The sequence below is a fragment of the Lichenostomus cassidix genome, chromosome 14 (assembly GCF_008360975.1).
Source record: "Lichenostomus cassidix isolate B80296 chromosome 14, HeHo_3.0, whole genome shotgun sequence".
In the NCBI taxonomy this organism is placed as follows: domain Eukaryota; kingdom Metazoa; phylum Chordata; class Aves; order Passeriformes; family Meliphagidae; genus Lichenostomus; species Lichenostomus cassidix.
This window is the reverse complement of record NC_139495.1, coordinates 13,088,646-13,101,735: the sequence shown is the minus strand read 5'-3', so window position 1 is coordinate 13,101,735 and position 13,090 is coordinate 13,088,646. Positions and strand designations below refer to the sequence as shown.

The window sequence follows — 13,090 nt, the reverse complement described above, 5'->3', positions numbered from 1 at the left end:
GGTTCCCTTAGTTCTACAATTATTGGGGAGCTTAAGGCATCAAAAGGAAGTGGTGACACATAACAGGAATTTGAAACACTTTGCTACAGGAGGTTGGGGATAGTAAAGATTTCCATCTGCTCAAAAACCAGACAAATTAACGCTAGAATAAAAAAGCTATGACTGCTTTGAAACATCAGCCCCAGATTCAGAATGGCCTTGAGCCAAACTTGCAGACAGCTGGGAGAGTATCCTGAGGAAATACCCCTTGCTCTTACACCCTGCCATCAGAGACAGGATGTTAGCCAGAATTCTGGTTTGCATATTTTGGGCTCCCTATTTTTATTTTTGGCTTTTTTTTTTTCTTGTGCATTTCCTTGTTCTGGATGTTTTGCTTTTTGTCTGACAAATTCTACATTCCAGAAAGGCAAGAAGTACCACTGAGTCATGTGAACTGCTTGCTCAAGGAAGTACTTCTCCTTTGGGGGATGTACTAACAAATTTACTGTCAAAATTCAATTTTCAGATAAAATCTATGTCCAATTCTTTCATTCACTTCAGCACCAAGATTTGTGAACATCTGGCATCCATTTCTTCCCAGTGATGTAAACCCTTACCGAGAGTGTGCAAACAGTAAGAACTTGGTGTCACTATCTCAACCTTAAGAACATTAAAATTTGGAGAAGCCATTACAATACGTAAGTTTTAAAATACCCACCTTCCTGGTCTTATTGATGATGTAGCTTGTCCAGATCCAATTGCGTTTCAGATGCCCATAAAAGCTGGAATCCAGACCTGCAGCTCCCAAGCCATCTCCAGGGATGGATCCATCATCAACCACCTCTCTGCTGCCTCTGCCAGCAAGAGGAACAAAACCCATAATAATTATTTTGTACAGGTGCCTTCTCAGTGCTCTTAAGTGTGTGTGAAACTCTCCCTTGCCCTCCCAATTTAGGGAGTAATGTTACACCATCAGTTACATCCCAAAACTGTTTCTGGACATTAAAGATGCTGCAGTCATCTCCAGCCTAACTGCAAGTAAATACCAGATATCCAATTTAAAAGATTTACTGCCATACAAAGAGACCATATGCAGAAGTTCAAGCAAAGATCAGTGGCACTGGGTCCCTCAATTTCATTTTTTTTTTAAGATAACTTGGTATATCTACCTGCAACACTGAACTAACTGAAAATACTTTAAAACAGACTATTTATTGAAACAGAATAGAATAGTGGCAGAGCTAAACCACAGTGCACAACACAATATAAAATGTTTAGCTGTTCTGCATGGCTGTCACAGGCTGTGAGCACAGAACCCTCCCAGGTATTCTGGGTGTCATTAGGCAGAAGATGAAATACTCCAGAGATCACCTCCAGATCACAGTGCACAACATTAGAAATTAATCTGCAACCAATCAAAGCCAAGTGCAGCACAAAGGGACAGGATTTGATTCAGAACGTGACACTGGGGAGCTCCTGAAGCTACTTGAGATACCATGATGGAACCTTTATTAGTTCTTGCATTCACCGTACTTGGGAAGTATTCTCTCTCTCTCAGCTCTGCCTTCCCCAGGACTCTTGCAACACACATCTGTACTACTCTGGAAGGAATCCCAACCTGTTTATCCCATCCCTCCAGCATAACAACCTGCTTGGCAGACAAGTTATTGGGAACATGAAACAGAACTGCATGTCCTTTGAATCAGTTCACCTCTGAACTCCACAGAACACCCAACTGAGATGCTCACATCTTAAGGGCTGTTGCTATTGAGTAACATGCTCAGCCCCAGAACAGTTCTTGCCTGCTCTGTTCAAGCAGCCAAGCAGGGGCCAAGGTGACCTACGTGGTGTATTCCAGCATGGCACACTTTCTTTCCAGGTTGTGCTTGTTTACTGCTGACTCCTGCTCCTTTTCCACATCCAGAGCAGTCTCCTCCTCTGGAAGGTTGCTCTTCTTTGTCCGAGGACAGCGGACAACTCCTGAATACACAAAGGGGTTTCACTCTCAGCATGACAAGTCAGAATTCAGCCCATTTCAATCCACCCTGCTCTGGCAAACTACTGCTCCCCAACAGTTCTAACATTTTTAGCCTTTCTCAATACATACTTCCTTCTTGCAGAGAAAGGCTATTAACCTCTAGCAGGGCAGCAGTGCTTTGCCATGAACACTACTCTGACAATTTGAAGTGCATCACAACTTCCCAAAATTATAGGGACACAGCTCCCAGCTTTTTTTTTTTTATGCACAGGGCAACTTTCCAAACCACTGGAAGCGACAAACTGGGGAGCCTGGCTTAAGTTTCAGCAAAGGAGAAGGACCTGTGGTGTGCTCAGAAGGAACAAGTGTGCCATACCTAGGGGTGTGTTGAGGCAGACACACTGCAGGTCAAACCAGAAGTTCTCCACGTCCTGCAGGGTGTTGAGGACGTAGCAGCGCCGCTCGAAGGGGCGGCTGCTCTGCGCCAGGTTGTAGTGCAGGTCACAGATGGTGGTGTCCACAATCACTGCATTCCTCTTCATGTACACAAACACCTGGCAGACACAGCACAGCTCAGGCTGGAGGCAAACATCAGTGAAACTGCCGCACTAGCAGGACACAGCAGCTGATTTGGGACTGGACAGTTTCTCTTTGCTGTTTTTAAGCCACTGCTCTGAGAGAGGCCACACCCATCCCCACACTATTGCACTGTATTCCCAAACTCCCTGGACAGCCATCCAAAAATTTCCTTTCTAGATTTAGAACAGTTTCTTTTCGCCCTTGTGCACATGACATTTTCCAAGTTTCCACACAGAGTGGCTATTTCCTACAAGTCCTCACTCAGAATTTGAATAGATGGAGCCTAATTACCTTTCTTACCCTCACAAATTTGGGTCTGCTTTCTCCTTTGCAGGTATTTTCTTTACAAAAAGATGCATATGAATGTCATTATTTTACTCTGATCAGTGCCTTTATTCTGTGTCAGACATCCCAAGCTTAACACCTTGATGGAAAAGAAGGTGTCCCACTCATTTTTCATTAAGTCTTTGCAGTGTGGGACCTCCTGGATCATTACTGTGTGCAGTGCTCAGCATTTTACATTTGGGTACTCCCCTTCCAGAGAAAGAGCTGAAAAATTATCTGCACAACTTACACTGTCACGTGCATCTGGAGGTTTGCACTTGCATCTGAAACATCAGTACTTCATTTAAGGTAATTATGAACCCCAAATCTTGAAAAATTCATGAAGAGCAACTGCTTTTAATTTTTTTTTTTACCTGGTCTTTGTCTTGAAACTTCTCTGTTGGGCCAAACTGCAGCAGTCCCATGTAACATAATCTTTGAAGGTTTTCTACCACTGAGAAGATGTACCTCCTGCAGCAATGTTAGGAGTGTTACAATCAGCACTCATTAAAACAGGAGAAATGATACCAGAAAATACAACCTTTTCATGCAGCAACCTGAACTTTCAGCAAACCACCGAGTTGTAGAATTTCTGAAGTGGTATTTTTGCTTTGGTTTGCTATGGAAAACATATAATACCTCAAAAGTCCAAATTTCCTTTCTTCAAATCGCAAACCAAATATTTTAGCCAAATACTACGTAAAATTTTTGCTGGCAAAAATGATAATCATTCAGAAATAACATATGTAAAAATGAATGAAACACGGTCAGAACAACAGCAGATCTGCAGAGAATTTCATGCTATGTAAAGAAGACAGGAGTAAGAAAACATGACTGCTAAATCCACGCCTTCACATGTGTAGAGAACATGTATGGAGAACTGGGCAATGATTCCTGTAGTTCAGATTGTTGAAAATTACTGCTCCAAGAAACTACTTTCAGTTGCTTTAGGTTTTGGCAGAGCAAGAAGTGCAGCATTTCCAATCCTGCATATCTACAACTATGGCAAAATTCTGGCAGTTGCAGGAACCTTCTGCAAGATTTAGTTTCTGAGACACTTTGTAAAAAATTAGCTTTGCCCACGTTCAACTTCACTAAGATGTAATTAAATGCACTTAAATGTGAGTTGGATTTTGGCAGGAGTTTTCTCTGGGGGTCAGAAAGATCAAGCCTAGAAATTTGGCTCAGTTAGAAGTTTTAGTGAATGGAGGTTAAGAGACAGCTCGGTTATGTGTTATATTATTTTGCACCAACCCATCAGATGGAGCCTGCAGATTTCGGAAAATGTCATCAATCCAGTTTCCTCATTTTTAAGATTTAGCAAGAGGTTTGGAATGGCAAACCTGGGCTCCCCATGAGCCTTGGCAGCTGCTAGTGCCCAGCCCTGTTCTCTCACCAAAGACATATTTGCAGGTTTGGAAAATGCCATATAAACCTCCAACCATTCACAAACTGTCAGCAATGACTTTCTGGGGAAAGCTAACGTGGTGCTCTTGATTTCACACATTCAAATTGCTTTCTTTCCTTCAGTCCAATCTCAAGTTTTACATTTCCTGGATAAGGAATGGCAAAACATGTCATGGAAAGCATGAGGAGAAACTGAATGGTGCGTGTGAGAGGCAGGAACTGGGAAATGCAGCACCTTTGGAAAGATTTATGAAGGACAGCAACACTTAGACCCTATTAAATTCTGAATTTAGCAGCAGTCAGGAGTATGTTTTATACAGAAGCAACATCCTGCTGATGAGTTATGAAGGACAGAACCTCCCAGCTCTCAAGCAGTGCCTGACAGCATACATGAATATTGTTTATTAGTTTCTTATTACCTTCTATTTGGGAGAGAAAAATACAGTTTGGCACACTATCCTTTGAGGATTGATGATCCTTGTTTCAAGTGCCAAAGTTCTCTCTGACACAAACAGGAAATAACTGAGAAAACAATCAGCCACTGCTGGTTCCTCTCTAGAGCCACTGATTTTGACTCATCTGCTTACCTTTTGTAGAGGAGCTGCTGTCGGACTGGCCTTGGAAGGAATCTGATCAGAGTGTGCTTTTTTAGTGGATCATTTAAAAACTCTTCCAGACCTTCCACCTAGAATTATTTTAGAAGTTAATCAAAATGCAAAATGTAACTATCCCCTAAAGTATAAAGCTTTGCTACCAGAACTGCCTACTAAAATATTTTCTAAGCAAACCTTACTGCTTTTGTAAAATGCTTAAACATTATTCTTGTTAATCAATGAGGCAGAAGATTCAGTGAGATTTTAAAAAGCTCTTGGCAAAACAGTAGTTTAAGAATTTGCAGAATTACAGGGCTATGCGTTTTTTTTCAGTGAGTCTGTGAAGGCAACTACTGTTTCTGTAAAAAACTGAAGTGTCTCTTCTCCTCTCCAGGGTCTGGTTTTGTGAAAAACAGATTAAGGGAACATTTGTTCCAGCCTATAGGTACAGCTGACATCAGCAGACTTTGAAGGAAAACAGAAACGCACTGTACCTTGTAGCTGACTTGTATGATCTGAACAAAGACTGAGAGAGGCAGGCAGAGAAGAATGTCACTGACGAGAGCCCATCCAAAGCCAAACTCCCTGTGCACGGGCAGAGGAGGGATGTAGCGCATCCACGACGCCTCATCCACGTACACTGCCAACAACAACACTCACACTCAACACCTCCACCGAGGCTTTCACTGGCACTGCTCAAGCAGAACACATGGGCAATCCACAGGCTGAAAATAACCTGCAAATTCTCTAAACCATTGATTTTCAAGCCTTTCTGAAACAGACTTTGATCCATTTTTCAGTGTTGAACCATGGCAAAGTCTGGGCTAAAGTCAGGATGTGGCACTTCTTACCTGTTTGATTAGGCAGATCTACTTCAGTCTCGTGTGCAGAGCTCTCAGGATTCACCGCAGTTGTCACAATTTCTAAGGTCCCATCTGGTTGTGTTTCAATTATAGCTGCATTCTCATCCAGCCCTTGCTTCTTCTCACCATCACCACCTCCTTTTTGCTGTGATTCATTTAAAGGGTGGCCATAAATTAAGTACCAGAGGAACATGTGGACCATTCTTAAACGGGGCATTTTGGGAAGAAAGCCAAGAGAACGTCCAAGTCCTGGAACTGGGAGGAAAGATTAAGGACCAAACAGAAATAAAAAGAGGATTAGAGCAGGAGAAATAGCTCCCTGTGCAAAACTAATGTGAAGAAAACAGGAAGGAAAGATGGGCAGTTGAAACTAAATATAAGTCATTAAGTATTAAAGAAATAGTAGTCAATACAAATGCTCCAGTTCACAATTGTAAAAAAACATAAGCAGCTAAAAAAACATTGGTTGGTGAGATTGGTTTAATGTAAATCCACTTTTACTTCTATAGGAGAAGAAAAAACACACTTGTATCTTAGGAGGGGCAAATCTCTGAAAATTACTATTGATAATAGTAAGTGGCAAGGTGAAGGACGACAGAAAACCCAAAGTTGGCTGTACCTGTAACAGGGTGATAGTTCTTTAGCTGTGTAATGCCCATTTTTTCATCAGTTTTTCCTGCCCGACTATTATCAGCTTTACATGAGCTTTCATGTGTTTTTCCTGAATCACCAACTGCCTCTTGCCCCTGGTTTTCTTCCTCACCATGGTCCTGCGATGTTGGTGTCTGGGGAACTTTAATCCTGTAGTAAAGCCACACAGCACTTTGGTAAAAAATAAGCAGAGTTCAATTCCTGTTATTCCCTGCCTTCAGAAGGTATCAGAACATCACCTAAGCTTTGTGCTTCCATTTTTGTGTTGCTAAAGAAGAGGTTGGGCTTTTTTTGGTTTTTTTTCTGTTTGCTTACTTCATATTTCTTTCCTGTACATATTTTTGCACATGCTAGATAAGCCAAGCTCCCCCCAAGCCATCCCAGCCATGCCTGTGACTCGCCTGGTTGCAGTGCTGGAGTTGGAGATCCTGAACCGCACCTGCTCAATGGCACTTTTCACCAGGGGGTCGCTGGGGCTCACCGAGGGGTGCACAACAAACTCCACCTGCTCAGAGCAGCAGAGCACAAACAAAAGGTGTTCATGGATCTATTGGCTCTAATCAGATGCATAAATTATCCCAGATTAACAGAAATTAGCAGTAGCCACAATGGATGAATCCTATGAAGGTTCAATAATTCACAAAATATGAATGAAAACTACTGTTGCTACTTAGTTTTAAGCAAGAGGTCAAAGCCCATGGTCTTCGTACCAATAAACTGATAATGACATTTTTACAAACCTCATTTTTTTTGGTTTTTAAAATCTGAAATATCTGAGAAGCAAATACTTTGACTTTTAAATATTAGGCTGAGAGGGATAAATGAAAAGTCAAATCTTTTTAGGCCAAGCTAACACACATTGTTGCTGAAAATACACAATTCAGACAGGTAAGGTTTTGTATATGCTCTACACTAATTGTGCAGCAGGTAATTTTCAGTGGATTCAATTCTCTGGTTATGTGCATTTCACACCAGAGTAAGTGACAAGTCTCAGCTCTACAACCACAGATATTTGACTGCCATAAACCTCATTAACAGTGGATTTTTGTTCTAAAAAAAAAATGATCACATTCTTTGAATTTCAACTCAGATGCTCATTTAGGATTTTTAATACACTCTTGACTTTCAAAAGGGGTTTAATAGAATTATGGTGCAGCCTGACAGTGCAGGGAGAGAACCATGAGTCACAGAAATGATAAAAAGCAGAATCTCTTGGAAGGGAGATTCAGTGACTTTGATCTCTGGCCTATTCCTTGGTCTCAATTATCTGCAGCACCATAATGGAAAGCAATGACCTGCTTCTCACAGTAGCTTAGTTCAACATGAAGCTTTTGGGTAGCTCCATTGTGGGTTCTGCTGCAGGAGATGAAGTCACCCATGCATTGCAGTGAAAAGCCCAGGGCAGTGTCATAAAAAAGAAGGTTTTGTGTGTTTTGCAGTCACCTTCTTGCTGATGCCATCCTGAATGACCGTGGTGCGGTAGAGCCTCAGCAGTCCCTCCCGCGCCAGCCGCTGCACCAGCCGCACTATGGACTTCTTGCAGCACTTGGTGGAGACACCTTCTTGCTTCTCTTGATCCATGACCATCTTCTGAAGTCTAAAAGATGTCAAAAATACCTTGCATTTCAAGCAATGCTTCAAACTGCCTAAGCAGTTTGTTAGAGGATGTGGTGTGAATGGCCATTTCTCTCCCTATTTCTAACAGTCTCTGCTCTTTTTTCCCTTTTGCTGGAGACAACTGGGAACTTTGCTTTACATTTCAGCTCTATTTTCTTTATACTCAAGCTCTTACTTGTTAGGGGAGAACTGTTGCTCTGATGAGAGCAAATTTTCAATGCCCGATTCCTCTGTGCAAGGCTACAGTGCAATTATGAATGTAGCCCACCTAAGGTCAGGAGAACCTACAGCTTGTTTAAGTGGAGATTTCACAAATGCAGTCTGTTCTTGCAGTTGTGAGCTCAGTTCAGCTGGGGGCAGAAAGGGTTTATTCAGTGGTTTCAGAGCTCAGAAACTGCTCCTGCATTCACAACATAGATAGAGACACACATATCCCACCACCTGAAGCCAGCTCCCTTCCCCCTTGCCCTGGCTGGCAGGGGTGTGCTCACAACCTACTCTCCGCATGCCTGTTCCCATGCACTTTCCCACAAATGCCCCAGGCCCTAATTCTGGGCTCCTTCCATCCTGGGGAATCAATTTGGGAAAAGATCTGGAAGGTAATAAAGGAATGAGGCAATAACTGAATGTACACATGGACTTCAACTTTCCCAAAAGACTAACAGATCCTGGTAATTAACAAATGGAATGCAAACACCAGTAAATTTCCTTGGCAGAGACTGGGGAGGAACAGAACTTCCACTGATTCTGAGGGAACCTGTGAGCAACCTGTTGGCAGAACTGAAGGGACCTCAGAGACCTGAAATGTCTTCCAAGCCTGCACTTGGATGTGACTCAATCAATCACTGATGAGGCTGATGCCAGATGAGGCTCTCATTTTACAACACTCTGCAATTAAACAAGGTGACAGGAGGTTTCCAAATTCTCAGACCAGAGGAGAGTAAGGCCACCATTTTTTACTGAATTCTACAGCAAGCAGCCCTGGGTATACTAACATGCCAGGATCTTCAGTGCTGACACAAAAGATGGATGGTGCAATCCTATTTGTGACAAGACAGTGCTGCCAATTTTGGATCCAGCAGAGCACCAGAATTTCTATTTCTTTTTGGAGGAGAAATCTTAAAAGGCTGAAAGATCTTTTGTAACATTTAGGGAAGTATCTTCAGCTCAGATAATGTGTCAGGAGAAAACACATAACCACACCACATTAAACTGCACAGAAAAGCAAACTTTGAGGGCCCTTCTAGGATGCCAGTGAGCAGCGATGAGTGACATGAAGACCTAAATCTCTACAGTCCATGACAGAATAACACATGGACAATTTCTGAAACCATGCAGAGATAAAACTTATTCAGATGGAAGAATCCTCCAGCAGGGAAGTACCTTACAATGTGGCCCCAAGTCTGGCATCCTGTGAATGGATAAAGAAGCTCTCTGACCTCTACTTATGGCACATACACTGTATAAAAGCTCTTGTGAAATTATCTGCATGGAACTATTGTTGCTTCCAAACAGCTGATTAAGACTCAACCCCTCACACCGTTCCTGTGCCATCCTCTCTGTCCTCACAGCAATGGTGCCACCAGGGACAAGAAAAGGCAGAATGGAATCGGCACACAGAGCTTGCAGCACCCCAAACCCTCAGCCTCCCCCTGCTGCTTCCCCAGCTCACGTGAAGAGGCTCTCGATGAGGCGCAGGTTGCGCACTGCCTCCACGATGAGGTTGCGGCGCTTCAGCAGCCTGTAGGTCTCGTGGGGTCTCTCCCCTGCGGCGGCCTTGGACCGTTTCTCCTTCTTGGGGCCACTTGGCTTCTGGGGCACAGAGTGGGCAAAGCAAAATGGGACATCAGCCAGCCAGTGGGGGCTCCTCACACAGTAACAGCTGGGCAATTCCCAGTTTGCATGGATTTATTTGTAACAGACTACTCAGGTAAGAATTCTCTCCTATCTCACCTTCCCAGGAGGGCAGACAGAGCAGAGGATAAGCAGCACTTGTGTGCTACATTAAGTAATGACAGGCATTAAGACAACACAGAGAATTTGGAGAGCATCAGGGAACTAACCCAGAGTTGTATTTTGGATATGGACCTTCATATCTCCTCGAATAATTCTCACAACTACAATGCAGTGGAGCAAAAATATAAATGTACTTTGAAATTAATTCAAAAAGCCCCCAAACAATGTGATAAATAATTACAAAAACTCTAGTTTGAAGTCTTGCTATAAGAGCACACAACTTAGCTCACATAGCTGTACCAACCAGAAAAACTAAGGACTGTGATCTTACCTTAGGATCTTCAAGTCTGACTTCCTCCACCACAGCCACATCTCCATCTTCATCAGCGGGACGAGCACAGGTGGAAACACTGGACTCCTGCTTTAGGGCTCCCAAAGCAGAACTTTCCCCCGAAATGCTGTCTGGGAGCTCCTCAGGATCTTCAAGAATTCGAGGGGGAGGCTGCTTCTTCCCCTGAGACTTCCCAGCTGCTGGCTTTGAGCCTGGTTGGAGGACAAAAAGCCTTGTAATTGTCCTGCTCTCCCTGTTCAGCTTCTCAAAGGTGCATTCCCCATCCACCCGGGTAGCTGCACTTAAAAGCATTCTGCTACACTTTTCACATATTCTGCCCTGCTGGAAGCAGTGGTTGGACCATGAAAGACTGCATTCAGCCTCCAAAAGTAAAGTACAAAAAAAGTGAACTCTCTGTTGTCAGATAATTCTATTCATGCAGAAGCCTCTTCATAGCTTGGAAAACCATGAAGGGCTTATCCAGAAACTGCTGCCTGAAGAAAGGAGAGCTTCTGTCCCAAGACTTCTCAAGTTCTGCCAAAAGCCTGACTTTTCTGACTCAAAGAAGAATGAAAACAAGAATTTAGTATTACTCCAAAGGTAATCTAAATAGAAAAATAGAGACCTCGTCTCTCGTCACTTGGAGTTTATCACAGAAGTTGTAGGAGCATTTAAATAGGTTAAAAAAATTAAGTAAAGAACACCCCACTATACCTTTTTTAAAATCTGTCCCCAAAAGGCTGGTAGCTTTCACACTAAGATGTTTCAAACAAAAGCTGAGGTAATTAAATTCAAGGGACAATACATTTTTGTTACAAAATGCTCAGATGAGTAAGGCTGTGGGTCAAGTCATCCCAGCCCTGAATATCCAAGGTGTGTGAGCTCATTTCCTTTTGCACTGGGAAAAAGGGACACATGGCATGGGGTTAGAAGAGGCAGCACAAACCCTACTGGGCAAACAGGCACCAGGGCACACTTCAGCCCTGAGAATTTCCAGAGGTTTCCACACTTAATGTTCCACACCTTAATAATTTAACGGGAAAGTACGGAAAAAATCAAATAGGCTTAAAAATTAGTATGTGACCAAAAAGCATAATGGAAGCTAATAAGAAGTTATTTTTTCTTTAAAAAATGATTAATAAGAAAAATGCAGGTTGTTCTCCAAATTTCAGAATTTACCTTTGCCTGGTGTTGTCTGATGGGCATCATCTTGGCCACTTGATTTTGATGAAGAACCAGAGTTGGCCTTCTGACCTTTTCTTTTCTTCTTCCTGTCTTTCCTTTCTTCCTCATTGTCAGACTCTGAGGCCACATTCTCATCATCTCCAGGAGACACATCTTCCACAGGTGGGGAATCTTCTGGCACCTGAGCTAAAGTAACAGTGGCTAACTGCTCACTCCTGGCCTTCTCCCTCTCAAACTGACGGTTTAAATCACTCTCCTCTGCAAAAATGTAGGAAATGTACTTTGTTGTCCTTTGCCGACCTTCATCCTCCATAAAACCCTAGGGAAACAGTTGGAATGTTATTTTACCACCTTACTTCTCCATTTCTGCATTGTTCTCCAGCATCAACAGTGGGATAATTTTCTAACTGCTCCTCGCCCACATCAAAAGATATCATGTTATTCTTTTTTGCTAAGTGACAAAAATGCCCCTAACCTTAACATAGAGAAATCAAAAGAGATTCTGTGCTTGAAAAATAAATAAATCTGCATTACCAGTGTACTAGAACAAAACTCCTACGGTATGTGGGATGGAGGAAAGTCTAAGGAAGAACAAACTGTATGTATTCAGAGTGGAAATCAATTTTTTTTCAGAACAAAAATGTTTGTGAAATAACTGCATTGCAGAAGTTCTCCAAGAGACTCAGACTTCAGAGGAAGTGCTGCTGCCCTGTCTGCTACAACAGGTGCTTTTAAGGATCTACAAACTCAAACACTTCACCAAGCAATGAGGGGAGATTTCATCTTTACAACTGACTAGGGAAAAATATGTGTACATATTCCAATGGTTTATACAGTTTGTTTTTAACTCTACACAACTTTTTACCAAATGACAAGATTTTTCCAAAAAAATTCTCCATTGAGGGAAGATGGCAATTATCCTGCCTTTGTGGAAAGGGACAGTTGGATGCATGCAAGAAATGACAGCTGGCTTTGTCTTGTGAAATGAAAAAATATTGAAATATCTGGAAATAAGAAGTTTAATCACTGTAACTCCTAGGGAAGTAACTGTTTTGCACCAGAATTTACTGGTATTTTCAAAAGGCAAGCAGATAAATGATTTTACATGGACAGAGAATCATTGAGAAGACTCTCCAGTGTTCTGATGAGAGTAGGTTACAGTCCTAATATTAATGAACCCTTGCCTTACACACCTTTCAATTAACTGAGTTCATACCCTTTTCAGTCTTACCAGGACTCTCCCACTGTCATTCTCAAATCATTGCTATCTCTAAAGTCTGAGGTTAATGTTGTAACATATTGTCAAAATAACCACAGTTGCATTTTTACTTTCAACAAGTATGTAAATTATTTTATTTTAACCTTACCTTGACAACTTTGTACCTGTCCAGAAGACGACACAGCATCCTTGCTTCCAGCTTCCCCACATTCATTGCCAGGCGAATTTCTGCCTGAGAAATACCTTTGGTTCCTCTACTTTCAACTGTTGCAGAAAATAAAACCAAAAAATATCTCAGGGAAATAATCTGACTGAATTATATATAGATATTTCTACATACATTAATATTTCTCTGAACAACAGTATATGCCAGAATATTAAATTTAAGATTCCCCACTAACAAAAGAC

The 13,090-nt window shown here is 42.1% G+C and overlaps 1 protein-coding gene across 3 annotated transcripts in view; it reads right to left on the bottom strand.

Annotated features, from left to right (window-relative positions):
- Positions 1–13,090, bottom strand: part of GTF3C1 (general transcription factor IIIC subunit 1) — a 37,434-nt gene that overhangs the window by 16,912 nt on the left and 7,432 nt on the right. For all 3 annotated transcript variants that reach the window (XM_085074930.1, XM_085074931.1, XM_085074932.1), the window contains 14 exons: positions 12,831–12,946; positions 11,458–11,782; positions 10,279–10,490; positions 9,664–9,803; positions 7,818–7,971; positions 6,776–6,879; positions 6,343–6,524; positions 5,712–5,978; positions 5,355–5,500; positions 4,855–4,952; positions 3,235–3,331; positions 2,334–2,511; positions 1,824–1,959; positions 698–833 (listed from right to left, as the gene is read on the bottom strand). In XM_085074930.1, the coding sequence (XP_084931056.1) occupies positions 698–833; positions 1,824–1,959; positions 2,334–2,511; positions 3,235–3,331; positions 4,855–4,952; positions 5,355–5,500; positions 5,712–5,978; positions 6,343–6,524; positions 6,776–6,879; positions 7,818–7,971; positions 9,664–9,803; positions 10,279–10,490; positions 11,458–11,782; positions 12,831–12,946 (2,291 nt within the window). The remainder of the gene's footprint in view (positions 1–697; positions 834–1,823; positions 1,960–2,333; positions 2,512–3,234; positions 3,332–4,854; positions 4,953–5,354; positions 5,501–5,711; positions 5,979–6,342; positions 6,525–6,775; positions 6,880–7,817; positions 7,972–9,663; positions 9,804–10,278; positions 10,491–11,457; positions 11,783–12,830; positions 12,947–13,090) is intronic.